Source organism: Plecotus auritus (assembly GCF_963455305.1).
Source record: "Plecotus auritus genome assembly, chromosome: 7".
In the NCBI taxonomy this organism is placed as follows: Eukaryota; Metazoa; Chordata; class Mammalia; order Chiroptera; family Vespertilionidae; genus Plecotus; species Plecotus auritus.
Window position 1 is genome coordinate 152,770,627 of NC_137774.1, and position 26,741 is coordinate 152,797,367.

General features: G+C 40.8%; 1 protein-coding gene across 7 annotated transcripts in view; it reads left to right on the forward strand.

The window, feature by feature from the left end:
- Nucleotides 1–26,741, forward strand: part of DROSHA (drosha ribonuclease III) — a 124,030-nt gene that overhangs the window by 12,347 nt on the left and 84,942 nt on the right. For 4 of the 7 annotated variants that reach the window (XM_080680454.1, XM_080680455.1, XM_080680452.1 and 1 more), the window contains 8 exons: nt 847–939; nt 7,759–7,869; nt 8,099–8,330; nt 9,592–9,733; nt 11,741–11,895; nt 14,609–14,689; nt 18,401–18,487; nt 23,361–23,447. In XM_080680454.1, coding sequence (XP_080536580.1) covers nt 847–939; nt 7,759–7,869; nt 8,099–8,330; nt 9,592–9,733; nt 11,741–11,895; nt 14,609–14,689; nt 18,401–18,487; nt 23,361–23,447 — 988 coding nt within the window. The remainder of the gene's footprint in view (nt 1–846; nt 940–7,758; nt 7,870–8,098; nt 8,331–9,591; nt 9,734–11,740; nt 11,896–14,608; nt 14,690–18,400; nt 18,488–23,360; nt 23,448–26,741) is intronic. The other 3 variants (XM_080680456.1, XM_080680457.1, XM_080680458.1) reach the window with 2 other exon arrangements.

The following is a 26,741-nucleotide window of genomic DNA, read 5'->3' on the forward strand; positions in this document are numbered from 1 at the left end:
ACACTTCTCTTGGCTATTGGGGGATATTTTTGAGTTCAGACATTTTTATAGTCATTTGCTGTATTCAGGCTAACATAGCATTTTTTTAAAATTATTATTCTGAGGTCAGGTGGTTATTTTCCTTAGATTTCGTTCTGATTCAAACACACTAGAGTTCCGATTTTTGTTCCAGATCATTGTACTTATTAAATAGACTCAGAAGTTACTATTATTATTAAATTTGTCTAGTTTTACATTGGAATGTTTTAAAATCTCTCCTTCTATTTTTATATTAAACTCAGGGTCTCCATCAAGAGTTTTTTGCTGATGAAAATAGCATTTAAAGGTACAGTGATGTACAGACTCATGGCATTAGTGATCGCTAGAGCTACAACCCAGGCCAATAACCTGTGAGGGTTCAGAACTCTTTCATTATAGAACCGAGTTCTGATGCTTACTACCAAAGCTTTGATTTACATTTACTTGATGGCTGAAATTGAGAGTTTCCTATAAATCATTAGGCAGTAGAGTTCTTTTAAGTTTTCCCTGTAAGTTAAATAACTAAGAATTGGCTGGTTGAAAAGTCTCTAGAGAAGATTATGATGAAATTCCCTTTCTTGCTTAGAATCAGGGTTGACTTCTTTCTGTAAAGAAAACAGCAAAAAATGTCCAAGTCAGTTAACTTCTGTACAGTGAAAAGCTCCTTTATTCTCTAATAAATGAAGGATGAATAAAAATTCCTATAGAGAATAATGCCTGAAAAATTCTTAGGTAAGGTCCATTGATTTAGAAGATGAATTCAGTGAAAAGAGGTGGTGTTTTTTAGTCTTTCTGTTGAAAACAGCTCTGTGTATTAATTCCTTTAAGAGAGCGGGAACGGGAGAGACCCAGGAACCGGGACAGCCGAAGATCACCATCTCTGGAAAGGTCCTACAAAAAAGAGTATAAGAGATCTGGAAGGTAAGCAAGGAGTTCACGCTGAAAGAAGTCATAGGGTTATCTCCTTGAATTCAAATTTTGTGCTTATGCAAAGTATCAGCCACGTCTCTAAAGTAGCCTAAGAGTCTTCCAAAATGCCCGGTGAAAAGCTAAAGCAGCCACTGACTTAAAATTTTTACTTTCAAGATGTATTGATTATGCACAAGGGTAATCTTGATAAATTAGAAATTATATGGGCCACTTTTTCTGACGTCAATTGCTATAAAACTATGCATTAATAAAGTTTTTTAAAAAAACTACACCTTGGAAATTCATAATTATGTTTTAAAATTTACTTGTTATAGAAAAAAGCAAAACTCCAGTCACACTTTATTTAGAAAAATGGGATTGAGATGTTATAAATGAAAAATTTCTTTTTGGTTGCAGAATCTAATTCTATATAGAGAAGTAAAATGCATGGTCTTATATAATGGTAATTAAGAATAACACTGGGGTCTGACAGATTTGGGGTCAATTATTACTTCTTCCAACTATGTTATTGATTTACCTTTTTAAGCTTCAGTGTCTATCTAAAATAAGGACACATATAAATGCCTTGAGTGGTGGGGGTCTTTGAGATAATACACGTAAACACTAGAACTGGGCCCAAAATTAATGCCAAATAAATGGTAACTGTATTTATATAATTACTAGAGGCCCAGTGCACAAAATTCGTGCATGGGGGGGTGGGGTGTGTGTGTCCCTCAGCCCGCCTGCACCCTCTCTAATCTGGGACTCCTTGAAGGATATCTGACTGCCCGTTTAGGCCTGGTTCCCTCCAACTGCCCTCCCCTGCAGGCCTGGTCCCCCCCAACTGCCCTCCCCTGTAGGCCTGGTTGCCCCCAACTGCCCTCCCCTGCAGGCCCGGTCCCCCCCAACTGCCCTCCCCTGCAGGCCTGGTTCCCCCCAGCTGCCTTCCCCTGCAGGCCTGGTTGCCCCCAACTGCCCTCCCCTGCAGGCCCAGTCCCCCCCAACTGCCCTCCCCTGCCAGCCCGGCCACCCCTAACTGCCCTCCCCTGCAGGCCTGATCGCCCCTAACTGCCCTCCCCTGCCGGCTTGGTTCCCCCCAACTGTCCTCCCCTGCTGGCCCGGTCACCTCTAACTGCCCTCCCCTGCAGGCCTGATCTCCCCCCAACTGCCCTCCCCTGCAGGCCTGATCTCCCCCCAACTGCCCTCCCCTGCAGGCCTTGTCCCCCCCATCTGTCCTCTCCTGCAGGCCTGGTCGCCCCCAACTCCCCTCCTCGGCTCGGTCACCTCTAACTGCTCTCCTCTGCTGGCCTGGTTCCCCCCAACTGCCCTCCCCTGCTGGCCATCTTGTGGTGGCCATCTTGTGTCCACATGGGGGTGGCCATCTTTGACCACATGGGGCAGCCATCTTGTGTGTTGGGAGTGATGGTCAATTTGCATATTACTCTCTTATTAGATAGGATTGCCTGATCATTTGTCTCTAGAAATTGGTAGAGTACAAGAAAAGTAGAAAAAAGGATCTATATATTTAAAAGCCTAGAGACTGGAACAGTGGAACGACTAGAACAACCAGAATAACCAGTGGCTATGACGCGCACTGCGGCAGCCAACCAGCCTGATCTGGGCCCCGCCCATGACCCCTCCCCCTGGCCTGCCCTGCCCCCGATTGGCCCTCCCCATCCTGATCAGGGGCCGGGCAGCCAGACCCCACCTGTGCATGAATTCATGCACTGGGCCTCTAGTTTAAAGATAAAAGAGATTAATGAAATAGAAAACAGAACTATAGCACTATAACTATTTGTAAACAAATGTAAGACTTCTTTGAAAGGTCATACAATTTAAAAAGTGGCAAATCAAGAAAAGATACACACATTGCATTAGGTATGAGAGAGAATGTATCATGATAGGAATATAGGAAATTTAAAATTTACAACACATTGACATAAGTTAGATGCTTTATTTGAAAATTTGGGAAACATGGATGTGATGAGTTCATTTCTATGAAAACAAAAATTACAAACTTCACACACGAAACAGAAAATTTTAATAGGCCAATAACTATGAAAAACATTGAAAGAATGGAATTTGTACCACCTACTAACAAGTTTTAAACTGTTCTAGAACTCTGAAGAAGATGGAAGGAAAGCTCAATTCAGGCTGTGATATCAGGGAAACCCAGATGGCAAAACCTAACAATGAAAAGAAAACCAAAACACAGTTTTGCCTATGAATATGGATATGAAAATCTGAGTAGTAGATTAGCAAGTTGTTTCCAGTAGTGTGTTAAAATAACTGAGAGTGTATTCTGAGATTACATGGATAGATAGGTTAGTATTAGGAAATCTGTAACTAAATTTTTGTGTCCAAATCATTAGATTTTTTCAGTACCTGCCTATTAGATATTTCAAATAAAATCAGCATTGATTATGAGTATAAACTTCGGTAAACTAGGAATATAAGCAGACTTCTTTAATATGATAGAGGACGTTATTTCATGATGAACATTGTCGTCACCATCTCAAAATAACCAAATGTAATGTTGAAACCTTAGAGGCTTTCCCATACGAGTTATAAAAAAAGGCGAGGCTCCGTTGCCTATCGCTGTTGCCTAACATTGTATAACTTAATCCACAAGCAAATGAAATACGTTACATTACTGTGTCTTCTGGATATTGTACTGGTGCAGATGATACAGTTGTTAACAACAGTCTCCACTTTACAGGAATCAGAGAGTTATGTGCTGTGTGAAGTTGAAGTGCTTTTTATAGAGCAAGTACATGCTGCTTTGGGAACACAGTGGTGAAAAACTTAGTCTAGAGATGGGCATTTTACTGATACCTAAAGTATGCATAGGGATGTACTATGAAAGGGGGTAGTAGGGGAAGAGAAAAGAGCATGTGTGAAGGTCACAGTGTCGAGAAAGGCTCTATGAAGGTCAAGCCTGGAATAAATGACTTTAGAAGGTGTTCGTAGTAATTCAGAAAGAAACAATTTTTGAGATAGAGTCAGTAGGACTTGGTAACTGATCCTGGGGGAAGAAGACTCTGAGATCTGATGTTCCCCATTGAGGGTGAGGAATACTGTACTAAGAAAGGCAAGAGGATGAGTTCAGTTCTGGGTATATGTAGTTGAGAATTTGTGAGACAACCAAATGGAATTGTGTGGTAGTAAATTGGATATATAGGTGTAAAATTCAGAAAAGAGATCCCAGATGGAAAAACTACTTGCCATGGATTAAATGAGATTAACCAGGAAGAGTTTGTTTGGTGAGGAAGGACCTGCGGAGCAGATGAGGGAGGAGATAAGGGTAGAAAAAAGCCAAGATATTGTGTTGGTGGAAACCATTTGGGACCCATTTGAGGTTGATGATTTTTAGTGTAGAGTATGGAAATCTCTTCAGTCCAGTGGTTTCTTCTCCAGTGCCCAGAAGCTAGTGGAGACAACAGACATGGATTCTGTGAGTTCTCACTGATGCAGTAGGTGAGAAAAAAACTAGAGATATAAATATTGTAAAGGGGGAGAAGTTATCATAGTTCATAATATAGTATATTGTTAAGAAACAATTTCATGTTTGGATTTTGAAATTTGGAATGCCTGAGACACCTAAAAAAGATGTCCTATTAAAAAAAAGAAAAAAGAGTCCTAGTTGATGTTTATAGTAGTCAACCCTGACCATCCATCATTCAGTATACCTGCCTAAAGGGGATGGGATGAGGCTGCCTTTTGCCTGTGTTTCCTGATGATAGTAAACATTTGGTAGGATTTTTAATACATGTCAAAATGTCTGTGCCGAACAACCATATTAGCATTTACTACTTACTAGCTTTGTGATATTGGACAGGTGACATAATTTCTAATTCTGTTGCGTCTGGAGGGATGTGCATATCTGCCTCATAGCCTTCTTGTAAGGATTAAATGTGAGTGTCAGTAAAGTGCTTAGCAGAGTGTCAGGCTCACAGGAAGCACCGAAAACAAACAGAACCACACCACCGGAAGCTACGTTGCCATTATTAGCTATTGTTGTATCAGGAAAATTCAAGTGGATCAGTGAAGAAACTATGAGAATTAACCCACTGAAGTTGACAGTTACTTATAAAAAAAATACTGAAATTAATAGCCTTTCTACATAAACCAGGAAAACCTACTTAGAAAGTAATGAAAAAAATGTAGATTCACTATAGAAACTTTATATTAATTAAAGTTCAATATCTTAATAAAACTTAAAAAATATATAGAACAATGGGAAGGAAATATAAGTAGCTGATGACAAAGAAGGTAATATAAAAGAGTGGAGGACATGCTATATTCCCACAGTGGAGGTGGAAGAATACAGTGTTCTTCAAAATCTACACTGAGTGGCCAGATTATTATGATCTCTGAACACATAATAATCTGGCCACTCAGTGTATATCCTATATAATAAAAGGCTAATATGCAAATTGTCCCCTTGACCAGGAGTTCGACCAGCAGGCAGGCTGGCCAACCGCCCATGTCCCCTCCCCCTGGCCAGGCTGGCCGGACCCCACCCATGAACGAATTCATGCACCGGGCCTCTAATATATATATGTATACACTGAGTGGCCAGATTATTATGCGTTCAGAGATCATAATAATCTGGCCACTCAGTGTATAATTTTAATGTAACCAGTTGAAGCATGGGCTTTAGAACTTTATGAGTCACTAGAGGCCCTATGCACGAAATTCGTGCAAGAGTAGGCCTTCCTTCCCCTGGCTGCTGGCACCGGCTTCCCTTTGGCACCCGGTACCCGGCCTTCCCTCCGGCCGCCGGCAGGCACCTGGGATCCAGGCTTCCCTCGCAGCCCCTACTTCGTCCAGAAGGTTGTCCGGAAGGACATCCAGTCTAATTAGCATATTATGCTTTTATTATTATAGACTACTTGGAATAGAAATGAGAATAAGGAAAAAAAGAGAATGTAGCTTTAGTAGTATTAAATGTCCTGTAAACACATAAGCGTTAAAACAATTTGATGTGGATGTAAATAGATCAATGAAACAAATACTGAGCAACAATTAAGTATATATAAACATTTACATCTATCAAAATTGTTTTTTCAAATCAGAGGAAAACCTGATGTGGGGACAATTGGCAAGCCATTGGAGGGAAAAACTGAAATTTCTGCCATATATCATAAAAGGATAAAGTTAAAAAATTAAGTGTTATAAGTAACTGAAGAAAATATAAAATATTTACTTAACCTTGAGATGGGAAAGGATTGTAAGCATAACGCTAAGGAGGAAGCATAAGTTTAAAAGTCTCTAGATTTGGCCAAATAAAAGTTATAGGTAGCAATAGGCAGATGGAATTTAAAAGGAAAACAAAAGACTGAAAAAGGTTACATTACATAAGACAGAAGAAGGGTGATTATCTTAATAAAAAAGTCTTTAAATAAATAAAAAGGACTACAGTCCTAATTTTAAAAATATTGTCAAAGCATGTGACTGGGAGATTCATGAAAGAAGTGAACAGGAAATGTATAATTTTAGTAGTGATAAAAATTAGCAAGCTAGGTTTAATGAGAAACTTTTTTCATCAGAATGGCAAGATTAAAAACAATCATGTTGACAGGATATGTGGAAATGGGAACTCAGTATGGTTTTGATGGTGGTCTAACCTGGTATATCTACCTGTAGAGAAGCCTGAGAGAAGTGCACACACACTCTTAGTGTGAAGCAATCTGACAAGTGTGCAGAGAACACAAGTGTGTGTGTTCACGGTAGCATTGTTTACAATGCCAAAAAAATGGTGACAACCTAAGTGATTGTACTCAGATTTGTTAAATTATGGATGAAAGAATAATAGCATTTATTAAATGGTTCAGATGTAGATGTATTGAAATAGAAAGGTGTTGATTTACCAGTGAGTGAGACGGACAGGCTATAGAGCAGCGGTTGCCAACCGGTGGTCCGTGAGGTCTGAAAGATTGGCGACCGCTGCTATAGAGGTTTTTTTTGTTGTTGTTGTTAAAGTTTGTGTATATTTATATATATTCCTATATCTATACGTTTTAACACAATGTGAAATATGGTGGTTATCTCTGTGTGGTAGTATGGGTGATTTTAATTTTGTTAATGCTTAATTTTTTTCCTACAGTGAACAAATATACATTTTCCTTTGCAGTTACTTTTTTCTTCTGGTAACAAATGATGTGCATTATAATATTTAGAAGTTATATTAGTAAGTTCAAGACATATTATCTTTCTAATCACCCACCTCTTCCCCTGATGTATATACACACCTACACGCTCACATTTTCCCTGTCATAAAATTAGAAGTTAGTGGTAGAGTTGATGGAAGAGTTCATTAGTGACTTTGATCCAGATGTACACATTCTTGGGTAATAGTGACTTTGTTAGTGGAGCTGCAGAGGCTGCCAGCATAACGCTCACAGAACAGGTCCCACCTAAATATCTGGGGCTTAAATTAAAATCTATCCTGTGGGTTCTCCCTCCAAGCACATCCATAAGTTGGGTCTTTGCAAAACTTAAGCCCCAGAAATTCAAGGAGATAGAGTTATTTTTATCCTTTTAGCTGAGTTAATATTAGTATTTGTGGGGATCAGAATTAGAGAAAGTGGTGATTCATGAAGTAGTAATACCCACGGGTGGGATTCCAGAGACGGTTCAGGATGATGTAACTGGTTCACTTTTAGATTATGGTTCTTAGGTTAACATTATTCCAAGTTCAGACCGTGTTTTGCGAAACTGTTTTTCTCCAGCAGAGCAGGATGTGGAGGACTCAGAACTAGTGCTCTCATGTGGAACTGCCTGTCTGTAGACATTTCCAGATATTTCCCAAGTATCTTTCTCTTCTAGGAGTTACGGTTTGCCAGTTGTTCCTGAGCCTACTGGATGCACACCAGAATTACCTGGGGAGATTATTAAAAATACAGATTCTTGGGCCCCACCTCCGGAGACTGTGAATCAGTAAGTAGATCTGGGGTAGGGCCTGGGGATTTGTATTTTTAAACAAGTCACTTCCGGTGATTCTGATGCCACCAGACTGGTGTTTGGGGTTCGCTGGTTTAACAAAAAGTAAATGTGGTGGTTTGGCATGGCATTTTTATTTTATGTGAAAAATGAACAAAGTGAAATAGAGTAGTTTTACAGCAGAAGAACCTTTTTAATAATTAGCCTCCTTCACCCCCTTTTGAAGTCGCTCCCCCAGTAGGGAGAAGAAGAGAGCTCGCTGGGAGGAAGAAAAGGACAGATGGAGTGACAGCCAGAGCTCCGGCAAAGAAAAGAATTATACCTCCATCAAGGAAAAGGAGCTGGAGGAGGCGCCGCCCGACAAGAACGAGGAGGAGGAGGAGGAGCTCCTTAAGCCTGTGTGGATTCGATGTACCCACTCGGAAAACTACTACTCCAGTGACCCCATGGATCAGGTGGTAGGTCTGAGGCAGGAGAGAAGCTATAGACCGGCATCTAAACCCCGGCACTGTGGGCATTTTGTGCTGGATATTTCTTTGTGGTGGGGCCTGCCCTGTGCATTGTGGGATGTTGAGCAGCATCTTTGGGCTCCGCACTAGATGCCAGTAGAACCCCTCCGCAGTTGTGATAACCAAAGCTGTCTTTAGACATTGCCAGGTGTCCCCATCTTATCTGTAACCTTTTTCACACCTGCAAAGTCCTTTCTGCCATGTAAGGTAACATTCAGTTTCTGGGGAATAAAACGGGGACATTTTTGGGGATGGGGGGTATTGCGGCTCAGCCCACCTATCCTGAGATTAGAAGGTCTCTGCCCCAAATCTGAAGAAAATCATGGTTTTATTAGCAAGGAAGAAGGGGACAATGGCTGCCATAGGGGTCATTCTTAAAAGAAAACAACAAAGTTGAAGGCACTGAGGTTCAGAGAGTTTAAACAGGCAGAACTTTTATTTTTTCTTAAATTTTTTATGGGTGTGTTAAAACTCCAGCACAGAAAGACGGCTGATGGACCAGAAGCCCAGCATTTGCCTGGCATCTTGTCATCTGGTGCAGTGAGGTACTGAATGTCAGTGTGGTCCCAGCATCACTAGTGTCAGTAATGAGGTGGGGCTGAGGAAAAGCAATTGCCCCCTTCTGGGCATACTGCAGATTGTAGGATTTGTTTAATTTTCTTTTTATGCCTGAAAGATCTTGTTCTTAACATTTTGAAAATTATGTCAAACAGTATGGACCTTTAAGATGATTTTCAGCCTGGGAAGAGAGTAGGGAAAAGTGGAAAACTTCCTCTAGGACTGTAGTACAGAACCCTGTGTTTGTGGTTTGTGGAGCGTGTGTGTGTCCCTGTGTATATGAGTGTATGTGTATGTGTGGGGGATGTATAGGATATTTCTCTTTGATCATCAGATTAATGTGGAAGACAGACCTTCAGGTATTATGAAATCAGGGGTCATGATTTTCTTTGTCATTTCAAAAAGGCTAAGACAGACAGTCCTCATGTTTGTGAATGTGGGCAGAGTGCCCCCTCATGAGGACTGACAGCATGGATGTGTGTTTGATTCACAATTACCAGCATTGGGAATTTTGTTTTTAACTATTTGTTAAATTGAGCGTTGAAAATGGCACATTGCTATTACAAATCTTTGATTATTTGTGAGGTCTTACTTTTTTTTGGAAAGACTATTTTTACTATAGCTTCTAATACTGACCCTTTATTTTTCAAAGGGGGATTCTACTGTAGTTGGAACAAGTAGGCTCCGCGACTTATATGACAAATTTGAGGAAGAGTTGGGGAACCGGCAAGAAAAGGCCAAAGCCGCTAGGCCCCCGTGGGAGCCTCCCAAGACGAAACTGGATGAAGATTTAGGTAAGTCAGAAGCTACCAGACCAGACCCTGTGCTTTTATTACTGCATCATCCTGGACTTTTGGGATGTGTCCTCGGTCATCCTGGATTAAATTCCTCTTTCTCATTTTATTTTCCTTAATTATAGTCAGCAAAATACATAGCAATGGAACTTCCTTCTTTTTGAAGTCAGTTTTTCCCAGTCACATGCAGCAGAATACATAAGAGATCTCATTTGCAAGGCACACTAATAATTGTGTCCCTTGTAGAACGGTCTAGTATTAGAATTAGAGGGGCCATATAGTCCAGCCTCCCACAATAGCGGGGGCCTGTTCTCAGTTCCTGGTGCCTCTGACAGGCAGGCCTCCCCTCGTGGCCCTGCCTACTGTCAGGTGCTCCTGAGTTGATGAGCAAGTGCAGCTGTAGCCCAGCTCTGTTGGAAGGCATCTCTCTACTCGCACAGACACTTTCCATAGCTTTCTCACATGGTGGTGGTCTCTTTTATCATGTGTCTGAGGTTCCAAGTAGATGCTGAGATCTTGGAGGATAGAAACTGCTTTTTGCCACTTTGTGTCCTTGGCCCCTAACAGAATACCATGCTCAGCTGAGATATTCCTTATGTGTTTTCCTTTGTTCTCTGGCTCTCTGTGCCACCTTCATTGTGTCTCCCAGGCTGAGAGGCGGTGTTCATGGTGGGCAAAAGCACTCACTGAACCAGCTGGCCTGGGTTCGAGTTCCTGCTCCTCCATCTGACATGCGACCTTCAGCAAGTGATTTAACTCTCTCTGCCTCCCTTTTGTTATCTGTAAAAGAGGGGTGACATCTGTCTCATGGCGTACACTGGAAAATACAACTGTGTAGGGGTTGGGATTTTAAAAAAATATTTTTACTGATTTCAGAGAGAGGAAGGGAGAAGGAGAGATAGAAACATCAATGATGAGAAAGAATCATTGGCCAGCTGCCTCCTTCACGCCCCCCCACTGGGGATCGAGCCTGCAACCCGGGCATGTGCCCTGACTAGGAATCTTAATGATGACCTCCTGCTTCATAGGTTGACACTCAACCATTGAGCCACACTGCCTGGGTGGGGTTGGGTTTTGTTACTGTGCATTAATCTTTTGTATGATTAATTAAATTCTAGGTCTGTTTTTTAATTGTGCTAAAATACACATAGCACAAAATCATTTGTAAGTACAGTTCAGTAGTGTTAAGTACATTTCACATATCTCCAGACTCTTTTCATCCTGCTAATCTGAAACTATTTCCATTAAACAGCAACTCCCATCTCCCTCCACCAGCCACTGGCACTGACCATTCTACTTTCTCTCTATGAACCTGACTACTCTAGGCACCTCCTATAAGAAAAATCACACAGTGTTTATCTTTTTGGACTGGTGCACTTAGCGTCATCCTGGGTCTGTTTTTATCTAGTCACTTTCAAACTCTGAAATCTGTTATTACTACTATTGAGAGAAAGCATTTAAACTCGAGTCTGGCCTTCAGAGCCGTCGGTCTGGCAGTCACGACCCTTCAACCCTCCCCTCCCAGGATGTTTCTGCAGGGTCTTTGCTGCAGCCTGTGTCCCTGTGCTTTCAACTCCATGCTTTTGCATGCAGTGCTCCCTCTGTTCCTTTCCTCTTGCTGCCTCCTCCTCAGCCACCCACTCCACCTCCCTGCCTGGGTGGTATGCACCCGTTCCAGAAAACTGCCGGTGACCTTTCCAGATCCGGGACTTGCTCTTGTCTGAATTGCTGCACCTTTTAAAATATGTAACCCCATGCTACTGTGGCTTGCATTTTCTCCGGCACCAAGCCTTTCTCTGTAAAAATCTTTGTTTGCTTTCCCAGCTAGATCATGACTTAGCATTATGGCTGGTATTGCTGAGCAGAGTGCTTGGCACTCAAATATTTGCTGAAAGGATAAACAACTGTCCTTACATTGAGAGGTTTGGGTCATTGGGAAGTCTCCGAGTGTAACCATCTTGTGAATTTTTTCAACCTCTCTCCATGTTTCCCCCTCACCTCTGTTAGAAAGTTCCAGTGAATCCGAATGTGAGTCTGATGAGGACAGCACCTGTTCTAGCAGCTCCGACTCTGAAGTTTTTGACGTCATCGCAGAAATTAAACGCAAAAAGGCCCATCCCGACCGGCTTCACGATGAACTCTGGTACAATGACCCAGGCCAGGTGCGCATGTGTTTTATGTTCTTGCTGGGAACGGTGCAAACCCACACGTCACATTTATGACCCCAGGTCCAGAAGATGCATGTCGGCTGGTATTGAAACTGAATTTTCCTCTGGGCGCTGTGAGCCGTTCTTCAGAGCTCATTTCCTCCAGCTTCGGTGTTCGGCTCCAAAGCATAAGCACCAGAGCAACTGTGCCTTGAAACATTTTTGACGACGTTGGTAAATCCTGGGTTAGGGAACCGGATAACGGCGCTGCCTCATTAAACTTGCAGTAAACGGAAGGAGACAAATGGTAGAGTGAGGGCGAGAGGACTTGTAGGTCTTTTTAAAAGTAGTTCGTCTGGAAGGCATCTTACAGCAATATAATAAACAATGTCTTCAGTCCTATAAGACTTCATATTTCTTAGTTAGTAATAGTCACAGTTCCATGTAAGCTCCCTTCCTTATTAAGTATGTTTGAGCTAATGATGTCTCCGCTGGACACATTTTTATTTCTACTTACTGTTTTCTTATGAAGTACTACATAATACAAAATAGTATCTTTATAAGAGGTTGGTATTTTATAAATATACAATGCAAGAAAAATAGCATCTAATGCATATGAAGTTATTAAGCATAATAAAACACATACCTATAAAAAGATAATTTAAAATTGAAATAAATTCATACCATTCTATATTGAATGTTCTTTTGGCTCTTATTAGATGATGGCTAACTAAACTGTTTTTCTCAACAGAATTCCTGTAGTTAGAATGCCCAACAGAAATGCACTTTGTGGTCCCTTTTGCTCTTTGAATTGAGCAGAAGTGTTTGCAGTTGTTAGTGCATTTTGACATTTACTTTGATACATTAATCATGCATATGATCTCTTAAATAGCTTCAGTGAGTTTTAATTCACATACCGTATAGATTACACAATTGAAGTGCCCAATTCAATGTTTTTTAGGATATTCACAGGATTATACAACCATCATCACAATCCAATGTTTGAGCATTTCATCTCCCCTGAAAGAAATCCTGTATCCATCAGTAGTCACTCCCCTGCCCCCCAGTGTGTGTTTTTTATGGCCTGTTCTCCTGTCCAGAGCCTGCCCCTTGGTTTCTGAGGGTTCTTAGTCTATCCGAGCACCCTGTGCAGCCTCACCATTCTGTTCACTAGATCTGGTGTTGTGTCCTCGGTACAGCCGAGCATTAAAAGGGCTGATCTGCATCAGGGCCCAGCCCCTGGTAAAGGCAGGAATGTGGGATGTCTGTCTGCTCCCCTGAAAATCACTGAGCGTGATGTGATTTTCCACATTTTCCCTCACGAGTTGTGACCATCCCTGGGCTTGTGCTGTGACTCTTGAGGGCACCCCATCCCATCTCTGTTTGCCAGCTGTTACTTGGGATAATTACCTGATCTTTTTTAAGGTAACAATGTTATTTCTCCGATATACCACCTGGAACTTTAGATTTTCCAGAAAGATAAAGAAAGTTATAGTTTTTCACTTTAATATTTTTTTTAAAGTTTTATTAAGATATTATCATTGGACACAATAAGTCACAAATCCCTAGAACTTTAAAGAAATATGTGTGTGTGTTTGTGTAAATATATATGTTATAATGTGTTACGTGTGTGTGTGTGTGTGTGTGTGTGTGTTTATTAATACAAAGAGAGTGAGAAATGGAATTCAGCTTCCTTATTCTCCAAACTGATGCTCTGGTCTCCTTTTGATTCCGTGTTACCATTTATGTCGAATAAAGTCATGAGATGGCTCTTAAGACCCTTTAAGATTTGAACCTCAGTTCTGCTTGTTTGGTCTTCTTGCACACATACATGACCCATTCCATCGAGGTGGCTGTCATGTCCCGGGAGCATCACATTGGGTTTCTTCCTTCGCTTTGTTCCTCATGCTGGTGCCTCATGTAGCATAACCATCTGCTTTTCCTGTCCTGTTTGGCTGTTCAGATAGTTCGTCTCTTTGAAGCCAGTGGTATCTCCATCTGCAATGACAATTTTTCCGTTTTCTTTAAAATTACTAAGCATATTATATGTATGCTATTTCTTTTACCTAGAATAAATATTCCTTGAGTACATGGACCCTTAGCTATTTATCATTCCCCGCTCCCTAATGCTTAGCAGTCGTCTTTCCACCCAAGAGTCACTCAGGCATTATTCCCTTATTGAATCCTGTGGGTAGAGTTCAGGGCAGTGAAATGAATTCAGGTGGAAAACCAGACATAGGCTTACCTGATTAGTGTTGAACGTTTTCCTGGTTCTAGCAGGCATTTTCTTCTCTATGCTTCAGATACCTTTAGGTTTCTCTTTGAAAACATTTAATCTGGTTACCTTCAAAGCATTTTATGTGCTTCAAAGTATATAAAATATGCTTTTCTTTTGTGAAAGAGCCATTTTTCCTGAAGTAAGAAATAGGAGGAACATACTGAAAAGTGGTCAGAGAAGATGGGGGCAAGCAGTGCGCCGACACTGATATTTTCTGCTTGGCTGCACAAATCACTTGGGGATCCAGCGTTGCCATACAGTTCCTTTTACCAGACAGTGTGGACAGTGCAGCTTTATTGGTTTTGGATCATCCGTGTAATTTTCTAACTGTGACAGCCTCTTCAGAGCTTCAGGTCTCCTGACGTTAAAACCCACATAATTCCGTGGAGCATCAGCTTGCATGGTGGGGACTTGCCCCCAATAAAACTAATTCCTTTCTGTCTCTGACAGATGAATGATGGACCACTCTGCAAATGCAGCGCAAAAGCCAGACGCACAGGAATTAGACACAGCATCTACCCCGGAGAAGAGGTAACTGCTTTGGGTTATTACATTTGTATGCACCGAGAAGCCAGCAGTAGACAGATGCTGTTGCTATTCTTTCCCGTGTAAATGAAATAAGACCATTGAAAAGTCTTTTCATATTCCCCAGTAGTCTGATAATTGGAGAAGAAAAGTTCTTGGGTTTGGATTTGGAGTGGGGACTATCATCAAGGAAACCATCAAACTGGCCTAGTGTCTTTGAGTTGGTTTTTTTTCTTTTAAAACTACCTGGTGTAATATTTTTTTCCGTATTCTTATCACAATTGGCTCTGAAGTACCCTGGAGAAACGATCTCACTAAGGTATATAAGGTACATGTCCTCTTTCCTTGGGGGATGTGGGAATGCTGTTGTCTTTGTTCACCTGTGTTCCCACTACACTGAGTAGCACATGGACTGTTCTAGCTCTGTGCCCCAGCCCCTGGTGCATCAGGGACACTCCAAATATGCTTGACTGATTAAGTTGAATACTTTTACATATTGGAGTTATATATAATTACTCCCTTTCAATTCTCTCCCTTCTTTTACCCCCTTCTTCCCGCCCCCCTTCTCCATTATTCTTATAAGTTATTCTTACTAATCTCAGGATTAATTGCCACTAGGCAATTTCATCAATTCCAGATACATTTGGGGACCAGGGCAATGACCACTGGGTGGATTTGTAAACAGAGTGGACCTACTGTAAGCCAGACCTTGATGAAGATTTTGTTTCCTACCTTGGCCTCATGTCCCGCACTCTACTGGGGAATGAGGATAGTCATTCAGTGTCTGAGAATTAGTGTTGATTCAGATGCTGTGTCCAGCATCTGAACTGTCAGTATTTCCTCTTTCCCTAGTATACTGTTACCTGGGTAAATGGCCATAGGTTCTTTGGGGAAGGACAGTGTTGTCATGAACATTTTTGTTTGTAATGGTATTGCAAGGCCTCCTGGGAACTGTCCACCTCTTTAGTCAATGGATATCAGTTCAAAAACTCGATCAGGTCTGGAACTGGGCAAGGGAACATGACTTATTGGAGCAACCTCTCTTCAGCCACTTGTTTATCACTCTTGATTACCTCTGTTGGTACAAACCAAGTTAGTATTCTTGTCAGCTACCCATCTATTTTGTACCCTGTTCTGTCGACTCTTGCATGACCGTGTGTCAGATTCCCTGGGCTGTCCCTTCGATCTTGCTGGTCCTAATGATAATTGTGTGACCTAGCTTGTAACAGCCCCGCCATCTGTCTGGCCTCCCTTGTTTCAGAGTCCTGTCATATGGTTGCTGTCAGCAAGCTGTGCTCTTGTGACAGCCTCTCTAGTCAGCCCTGGCCTGCACGGAAGGCCACCCCTGCACCAGCACATTCCTTTTGATTCTGGTAGCTGTCCTGTCCTCCAGGCTTCCCATAGAATATGATTATCTGGTATATTTTTTCCAGTCATAGGTATTCAATCCATTCCAGTGTGCCCACTTCCTTGAATCTTTGAATTTCTTCCTCCTCTATCCATCATGACAGTTTTGGTATTTTGACTTTATTCTGAGTGGGCCATCACTTTTTCATGCTTTTAGGAGACACCCTAGAAAGGAGTTGCCAGCATCTCCTGGCATCCTGGAATCCTGAATGCTCCCAAACCAGTAAAGTCTTCCTTAACGAGTTGTGTGTTCTGGCTCTTTTGATCAGGCACTCTGAGCCTCCGGGTCCTGTGCAGACTCCTGCTGGCACACGTTGGCTAGTGCTTACAGGTCCTCTGGGCAAAAACTCACCCAAGCACCTCCCCAGCTGGGCTATGCCGGGAAATGACCCTAATTATAGGTCTGTCAGCCAGGAGGGGAGACTGATTGGGTACTGGGGTGGGGATGTGGGGTGGAGATGTTTTCAGGTCCCTGACTTTGGCACAGCAGACCTATCTTGGTTGGCTGTCAATTGTCTTTAAGGTCCACCCACTCTGACTTTGATAAGCCCTGGGCTTGGTCCTGATTTGCTCTGACCTCTCACTGCAGGTAAGAGCTTCTTTGTGTGTCCCAGCAGACCCCCTAGTTTTCCATCTAGCTTTCAGTTTCCTTTCTCCTCTGCTGTTCACTTCTATAGAGCAGGGGTGGGGAGCGTTCCAGCCTGCGGGTCCTGTAATGCCTGTGAAATCATTTGTTCTGGCCCTGCCAAGGCATTAGGGGTGAGTTAATGAAATGTTTGACCAAATATAGCAGGCTGATTTTTAAGTTGATTATTTTGTATGGCCTGAGAATGTTATAAATATCCAAATGGCCCTTGGCAGAAAATAGGTTCCCACCCCTGCTGTAGATTAATTCATATACCTGGGAACTTATTAGAAATGTAGATTCTCAGCTGCTTCAGCTTCTGAGTCAAACTCTGGAGATGGGGAGCAAGCAGTCTGAGATTTAGCAAGCCCTTCAGGTGATTTAACTAAAGTTTGAGGAGTATGGTAGAGTAGCCATCTATCCATTGTCCTTAGAGCTACTATTCTCTCATAGTCTTAAACACCTGCTTCCATTCGTACAGCCTCCCATTTCATCATCTTTGAAAGTTTCAGTAGGTGTGCCATCCGGTGCCAGGGGCTGTGTGCTCCACCTACTCCCATGATGGGGTCTTTATTGCCAGTTGCATGATAAGTGATTTCTCTCCCAAACCCCATCTTATCTCTCCTGCTTTTTTGGGTCACTCTTGGTACCAGCTGTCCCACATTGGATTTTCCAGAAGCAGATGCTAAGATGGAGTTTGGGGCGCATGATATTTCTTGACAGGAAGGAGGTGCAAGCAGGATTGGACAGAGGGATTAATCAAACTATGAGTCAGCCGCAACAAAGCCCCATCAGCCGAGGAATGAGTATTGCCATTGACTTGGGCTTCGCTGGCTGGCCTTTATACTTCTCTCCGCAGTGGGCAGCGGTCCTTCCGTGCATGGTCTGGGGCAGTGGTCGGCAAACCGCGGTTCGCGAGCCACATGCGGCTCTTTGGCTCCTTGAGTGTGGCTCTTCCACAAAATACCACGGCCTGGGCGAGTCTATTTTGAAGAAGTGGCGTTAGAAGAAGTTTAAGTTTAAAAAATTTGGCTCTCAAAAGAAATATCAATCGTTGTACTGTTGATATTTGGCTCTGTTGACTAATGAGTTTGCCGACCACTGGTCTGGGACACGCATCTCTGTGTCCGTCACAGCACACCCACGGTTCAGTCCACTGATGCTTCTTTTACTCCCTGTCAGTTTTCCTTTTCCTGACTTAAGCTCCATGATATCCTGTCCCACCACCTCTCACGCTTCCTTCATTTCTGGTCCCTTCGGTTTTAACTCATCATGTTTAATCTTCTCACTGTCTCCCCCGCCCCCATTAAAACCTATTGCTAATCCTCCTGAGGTGATTTTTCCTGTCCTTTTTTTCACTTTATTGGGAGTTTAGCCAAAATTCAATTATTGTGTTATTTTACAAAAAAGATATACATTTAGATATAAATTTAGATTTATAAAGATCTTTATGTTGTCTGAAACTATCCTATTGCACATGAAGAAATGAATTGAATACTGGGAACCAGCCAGCCCTTTTTTATTCGTCTAATTAATGGTAGAGTGAATACTGTTCTTTCCTGCTAGCCTGTGAAGGAACACACAGAAACCTCTTTAGTTAGACATACAGCTAGAAAATACAGTCTAATTTAAATAAAAGTACTTTGCTTATTTACTTTTAATATCACTTATGTTCTTTTTCTCAGGCCATCAAGCCCTGTCGTCCTATGACCAACAATGCTGGCAGACTTTTCCACTATCGAATTACAGTCTCCCCTCCTACAAACTTCTTAGTAAGTTCCTTACAAAATCAGATTTCATTTATTTTAAAATGTAAATAGGTTGAATGTGTGTAAATAGGTTAAAATGTGAATAGAATAAATATTGATTCAGTTCTTAAATGTTCTTTCTTTTAAAATATCCTATTTTTATGTTGATAAAATTGACCTTTATCATAATGACATTTATTTTTACTTTTTTACCAGATTACTTTTGGTACCTTTTTTCATTTATATTGTTGGTACCACATAATAGCCAAAAAATTGTGGTGCTGTGGAGTTGGAAGAATGCGTAGAACAGTTTCACATCTCTTCAAAATCAGCAAATAGATTATATGTTATCTAGTGACCCAAACAAGAACATCTGTTGTATCTACCAGTGTGGCAGTAATAATAATACTTGTTGACTATGGTATTGGGCACCATTCTGAGTATTTGACATGTATTAATTTATCTCTCACAACAAACTGATGAAGCAGACACGATTATCCCCACTCTATACATGGGGCAGTAGACCATATTTTACAGATGAGGTTAAGTAGCTTGCTCAAGATTATTCAGGTAGTAAGGGCAGAGTGCGGATTTGAACCTATGCAGTCTAATACCATTGTGCATGGCTGTGTGCTATTCCACTGTGTTATATTGCCTTTAATAGTACAAAATTTTATTAGTTCTGGTTACTTGTATTATCAAGGATTTCAATTTCAAAATTAGATATTAATTATATATTTTAACAACTTTATTGAGCTATAATTCATATATCTTAAAATTTATCCATTTAAAGTGTATATTTTATATTTCATCTTTTCACAGAATTGTGAAACCATCATCACAGTCTAATTTTAGAACATTTTCATCATTTCCAAAAGAAATCCCGTACTCAGCAGCAGTTAGTTCTTTCCCACCCCCAGCCTTCAGCAGCCAATAAGATGCTTTCTATTATTTGCCTATTCTAGATATTTAATATGAATGGGACCATACCATATTTCATCTTTTTGGTTTCTGATTTCATTTAGCATAGTGTTTTCAAGGTTCACCCATGTTGTAACATGCAACTTAATTCCTTCTTATGACCAAATAATATTTCATTCTATGGACATACTATCTTTTATTTATTCATTCATCAGTTGATGAACATTTGGGTGGTCTCCACTTTTTGGCTATTATGAAAAACGCTGCTGTAAATGTTTGTGGACAAGTTTTTGTGTGGATGTATGTTTTCATTTGTCTTGGGCATAAACCCAGGACTGGGGTGCTGGATCATTTGGTAACTCTATCTTAAATATTTGAAGAACTACCAAACTGTTTTCCAGAGTGTTGTAACATGATAATTTCATTAGAAGTTATTTTCATTATATTTAATTTAGATCAACTTTTTGTTGAATTACTCAAATAGAAAGTAACAGTAATATTGACAAAACAAATAATGTACATTTGGATATTCTTTTTTTTTTTTTTTTTAAATATATTTTATTGATATTTTACAGAGAGGAAGGGAGTGGGATAGAGAGCCAGAAACATCGATGAGAGAGAAACATCGATCAGCTGCCTCCTGCACACCCCGCACTGGGGATGTGCCCGCAACCAAGGTACATGCCCTTGACCGGAATCGAACCCGGGACCCTTCAGTCCGCAGGCCGACGCTCTATCCACTGAGCCAAACCGGTTTCGGCTGGATATTCTTTAGTTCTCTCCCTGTCAAGTTCTTTGTGTGTGTGTGTGTGTGTGTGTGTGTGTGTGTGTGTGTGTATGAAATGTTTAAAAGAATAATGTTCAGTACCTATGTAAAAAACATATCTTTTAGGTTAGTAGTCTTGATAACTCCATATTTAGCATTTAGAATTAAAAATGGTGGGTTATGCCGAAACCGGTTTGACTCAGTGGATAGAGCGTCGGCCTGTGGACTGAAGGGTCCCGGGTTCGATTCCGGTCAAGGGCATGTACCTTGGTTGCGGGCACATCCCCAGTGGGAGGTGTGCAGGAGGCAGCTGATCGATGTTTCTCTCTCATCGATGTTTCTAACTCTCTATCCCTCTCCCTTCCTCTCTGTAAAATATCAATAAAATATATTTAAAAAAAAATGGTGGGTTATAAGAATGGCATAAGGAAGAGAGTCTCATGCATAGAGCAACATTTGTAAGTTTTAATTACAGATTCAGTTTTCAGTAATTAAGATCTTGGGCATCATGCAGGAATTGCTTTGTTATGCATTTGGTGGGTGGCTTCTCCTTGGAGGGCCTAGGAATGGAGCTGTGAGGGCTGAGATCTGGCACCTGGGCCTTTCAGAGCCTTCCAGGTGGTTAGTCTTGACCATCATGACGCAGAATCCTTTTCACTTCGAACTTTGAATCAGCTGCGTTAATATCTTGTTCTTGTTAGGACTTCTGTTAGTTCAGAAATATAGATCAGTAAGAACAGGACTGGTAGTATTGTGGGTTAAATAAAGCAAGTTCCTAGAAAATGAAGTCAGATAGTCTTTTCCCCCCTTTTTGGCATCTGTAACAAAAAGTCTTTTTTTTAAAATTTAATAAATCTTTATTGTTCAGATTATTACAATTGTTCCTCTTTTTTCCCCCCATAGCTCCCCTCCACCCAGTTCCTACCCCACCCTCTGCCCTTACACCCCCACCCCCAACGGTCCTCGTCCATAGGTGTACGATTTTTGTTCAGTCTCTTTCCGCACCCCCACACCCCTTTCCCCCCAAGAATTGTCAGTCCACTCCCTTTCTATGCCCCTGATTCTATTATATTCATCAGTTTATTCTGTTCATCAGATTTTTTTATTCACTTGATTTTTAGATTCATTTGTTGATAGATATGTATTTGTTGTTCATAATTTTTATCTCTACCTTTTCTTCTTCTTAAAGAATACCATTCAGCATTTCATATAATACTGGTTTGGTGGTGATGCACTCCTTTAGCTTTTTCTTATCTGTGAAGCTCTTTATCTGCCCTTCAATTCTGAATGATAGCTTTGCTGGGTAGAGTACTCTTGGTTGTAGGTTCTTGCTATTCATCACTTTGAATATTTCTTGCCACTCCCGTCTGGCCTGCATAGTTTCTGTTGAGAAATCAGCTGGCAGTCGTATGGGTGCTCCCTTGTAGGTAACTAACTGTTTTTCTTTTGCTGCTTTTAATATTTTCTCTTTGTCTTTTGCTCTTGGCATTTTAATTATGTGGTGTCTTGGTGTGGTCCTCTTTAGATTCCTTTTGTTTGGGGTTTTCTGCGTTTCCTGGACTTGTAAGTTTATTTCTTTCACCAAGTGTGGGAAGTTTTCGGTCATTATTTCTTCAAATAGGTTTTGCTCTCTCTCTTCTTCAGGCACCCCCATAATTAGGATGTTGGTATGCTTGAAGTTGTCCCAGAGGCTCCTTACACTATCTTCATATTTTTGGATTCTTTTTGCTTTTCTGGTTGAGTGCTTTTTGCTTCTTTGTATTTCAAATCTTTGACTTGATTCTTGCGATCCTCTAGTCTGCTGTTAGATCTCTGTATAATATTTTTTATTTCAGTCAGTGTATGCTTAATTTCTAGTTGGTCCTTTTTCATATCCTCGAGGGTCTTGCTAAATTTATCGGCCTTTTCTAGAAAATTCTTGAAAAACCTTATAACCTGGTTTTGAACTCTATATCCAGTCGTTTGCTTTCCTCCATTTCTTTCATTTGTGACCTGTTTCTTTGTCTCCGCATTTTGACTGCTTCCCTGAGTTGATAGAGTGGCTTTGTGTGCTACGTGTCCTATAGGGCACAGTGGCTCAGCCTCCCCAGTTACCTGAGGTGGACACTCTTGGTGCACCCCTTTGTGGGCTGTGTGCACAGTCTTGTTGTAGTTAAGCCTTGATTGTTGTTGGTATCACTGGGAGGAATTGATCTCCAGGCCAATTGGCTGTGAGGATCAGCTCTGTCTACGCTGGGAGAACTTCTGTGCTGGAGACCCCCTTATCAGATAAGACCTGCAAAAGCCTCTGTGCTCAGCTTGGATGGGGCGGAGTCTCAGGGTAGAGCAGACAGCATTGGTTTCCCGTCAGCCTTGCCCTAATAGGCCCCTGTGTCTCAGTGTCCTGTGGTAATCACTGCAAGCACCTCTGAGAGAATGCCGCCCTCGAGTTCTGCCCGCTGCCAGACAGTCCAGTTTCTCCCCAATGAGTCTGGGTCCCCAGAGTCTCGCCTGGAACTGGAGTTCAGTGCAGTCGGGAGCTTTTGTCTCCCTCCCGCTTGAGAAAGCCAGCCGTGCACTCAGTTGCCCACCCTCTCTGCGCACGCACCTCAGTACCTCTGCCTTCCACAGCTCCTCTGAGTCTCAGTGTGCTTTTCTCTTTCCTGATAGTCCAGTTTCACCCCGTATGAGTCTGGGTCCCCAGAGTCTCGCCCAGAACTGGAGTTCAGCGCAATCGGGAGCTTTTGTCTCCCTCCTGCTTGAGAAAGCCAGCCGTGCTTTCCACGTGTGCGCGCATCTCAGTACCTCTGCCTCCTGCAGCTCCTCTGAGTCTCAGTGTGCTTTTCTCTTTCCTTCTAGTTGTAGAATTTACACTCAGCCAGCTTTCCTGTGTTTCTGGATGATGTCCATTTTGTCTCTTAGTTGTAGTTTTGAAATTGTTGTGCGAGGCAGCAGTTTAGGTGTTTACCTATGCCGCCATCTTGGTTTCTCTGTAACAATATGTCTTGATTGTCTCAGTATATAAATATTACTGAAGCCAGAGAATTCCACCAAGCCAGATAATTTCTCCTAAAATTAAACTTTTAAGTTCTCCCTGGTGTTTGGACAAACATTAAGAAAGGTTGTGGAGTCCTGATATTTTTCCTGGTGGTTGTTTTATGTCCTGATGGATTTCTGTACGTGAAATCATGCCATTATTTAATTCAAATGTGTGTTTCTGTTTGCTTTCAGACTGACAGGCCCACTGTTATAGAATATGATGACCATGAGTATATCTTTGAAGGATTTTCTATGTTTGCACATGCCCCTCTAACTAATGTAAGTATGTGCTCATTGGCTGGCTTTCCCTGTCCCTGCACCCCCACCTTCCGTGTCCTCCCTTCATTCTTCTAAAAATCAAAATAAATTTCCTTTCACCTGACTTCTAAGTAACATTTACTTTGTGTCCTCCCTCTGCATGAGCTGCAGGAAGTCTGTGGCAGTCTGCATCAGGTGGGAGTGTGACATCTATGCTAATGAGTCACAGGTTTGTTTCCCATTAAATGGTGTAAGTAAATATCTCAGAATAACATTTTGAGAGTGTGAAAGATTGAAAAAGAAGGATAAACTGTGGAGTACTAGTAACATGTCAGAGCTATTTGGGGTTGGATGTCCTTCAAAGGAAGGTTGGAAAGTTTTAAGAAGAACTTACTGTTTAGTCTCTGAGCAATAGAAAAAGAAATAGAGCTGGTTTAGGACATCTGGAACCTGAATTAATTTCATGCAGTTTTCTGCTTTTGAATCTCAGGAATATGTCTTCTTTAAGGGACTTTGTCTGACATACAGATCTATGATATTTTTATACAGGTATTAAGGCTGCTCTGTTAGTAATCGGTTCAAATAGAAGTTCTGTATCTTATGAGTCAAAAGCTTTGTCTCAGAGCTGGCAGTCTTGGGAATTGTCTTACTTATTCCGTGTTCCAGTTGGATATAAAGTGAATTTGCTGGCGGCTCAGGGAGAGTGCAGCACTATACTTTATCCAGTTTAGACGTCGTTATAGAACTTACTGAGTTAGAGCTATGGTGTATACCTCAAAATAGAATGTTCTCTAACCTTTCTGGTTTGGTTACAAGAAATTATACAGTTTGGAAAGTTACCTTAGTATTGTTTCCTTAAAATTTGAAATTCTGTTCCTCTGGAGAGTAAAGATTCACATCTTTGCCAAACCTTGTTTCTTTCTATCATTCTTTTTTTCTTTATATGTGGACATGATTCCATAGTAGTGATACTAATTTAAAACAAATTGTTTTCTTACTGTTTTTATTCCACAGTATATTTTATCCTACATAATTTTCTTTGAGAAGACGAGTACATTGTAAATGTAAAAATGAAATCATTTGATAATACATACCACATTTATCTTCAGGATGGACCATAATATACAAAAGGGTATAATATTGGACCATTTTTTTAAATTAGGTATCATTAATATATAACGTGTTAGTTTCAGGTGTACAACATAGTGGTTCAATATTTGTATATATTGTGAAATGATTACCACATGAGTCTAGTTAACATTTGTCACCTTACATAGTGACATAATTTTATATTGGACTATTCTTAAATAATCTATATGAAAAGGCATTAGGAGGTTTTTGAATTTTGATGGTTTTGTTGTCTTTGTAAATATATTTTTTAAAAAATTATTTTTTTTTTTGGAAGAGAGAGAGAAACATTGATGTGAGAGGGAAACATTGATGGGTTGCCTCCCGTAAGCACCCCGACTGGGGACAGAAGCACAACCTGGGCCTGTGCCCCGACCGGAAATCGAACCAGCAACCTTTCTGTGCGTGGGACAGTGTTCTACCAACTGAGGCACACTGGCCAGGGCTGTTGTCTTTTTTTTTAAATGTCTTAGAACACTCAGACCTTTTGTGACACTAAATCTCCTAGTCTTAGAGTAGGAAAGGCTTTTAGAAGTCCTCTAGTCCAACTTCCCCTTCCTATTGCACTTCTCTCTTTTTTGCCCTTCAAAGGATTTGCAAATACAAATAATTTAGTCGCCATGAAAATATTTTAAAATATCTACCATCTTATTTTTTAATTCCCTAGAATAGTGTAGATCTTACTTTAACTTTTAGGATCACCTTCATTAAAGAAGGAAAGCAGTTTGGCTTCAGAGAGACCAAAGTTTTAAACATTATTGAATTCCTCTTACTATCTGTAGGATTTGACATTTCAGTCTTTATAAGCCTTTCTTATCTTAAGATAGAGGTATTAGTTTTAGCAATAGGCTTTTGTAAAAAAAATGAGATGAAACATGAAAAGTGTTTATCATACAGTGCTTGGCATACAATAAATATTGAAGTTCTTATTTTGGAAAATATGTCAGAAAGACTTGGGTTTGCATCTTCTAATTCTTTTTTGTTTTTAAAAACTAATTCTTCATATCTATGTGATTTTGGACCAGTGATTCTATAAGCTTTATTAAAATCCCTCAGGCACTGAGAGGCTGTTAATGCTAAATTAATTGCAGTTGTTACTGTTATCATAAAATAAAATATAGGACTGAAAAATTCCTGGCTTCTGCATATATTTTATATAAAAATATTCAAGTTCTCAAAATTTGAGAACTTAACTCTGTAATGAGAAGATAAGCCCCATCATTTATGTTAGAGATGTTGATAAAATAAATTGAGTATTAAGCTGAGTGTTGTACAGTTCATAGAAATTAGATCTATCAAAGGCCTCTTGAATTTGAAGTAACCTCCCAAGAAAGGGAATTATTAAATCGCTGTACTGATCTGATTCATTTTCTTGTTGGAGAGAGCAAGCACATCAGGAAGAATGGCATGCAAATGATTGTAATGTGAGAATCTCAACCAAATCTAGTTCTGACAAGTTCTCTTCAGAACTTGAATGGAAGTGGATGGAAAGCCTTGTTGGCTAAGTATAGAGCGTTCCGGGATAATTTAACCCTTTTATGTAATACAGTTACTAGTACTTATAATATTTGATGCTATTAAGGGCTTTGACAATATAACCAAATTATAAAGATAAACACATTAGGTGCATAATATCTTATCCTGTCCACAAAAGCACCATAAAGCCCCAGGGCCATTTCCTCCTGCCTTCATTGGCTTCCCATTTCCAGCAGCCTCACTGGACTGGATTTGGTCATTTAGTGGCTGGAAGTAGTAGAGTTGAGGAAGTTTTTATTTTTTTATTTTTAAACTTACCTTTATTTTTGAGAGGGGTGTTTTCTTTAGGAGTTGTTTTTTTTTGTTTGTTTGTTTCTTGCTTGTTTTTGGTATGGTGAGATAGGAGTTAGTGTCAGCCAGTATCCAAAGATGTTTTAAGAAATGATGGTACGTATTTATATTATTTGGCCAATTAAGCTTCCAATCAATCGAGATTCCGATTATGTTGGCAAATGACAAGTTCTCTTTGTGTCTTAAAGAAGATGAAAGTTTGAATGGAAGAGGTGATCCTGCCTTCCCAATGGTGTGTCTGAGAAGGACTCAGGTTGCACTGTGCTCGCTCTCTGCCTGGCTCCTTACTGCTCCCAAGGCCGCTAGTCCTTTCTCTTTCGGATACCCTCTCCCTGAGTAATGGAGGCTCACCCACGGTTT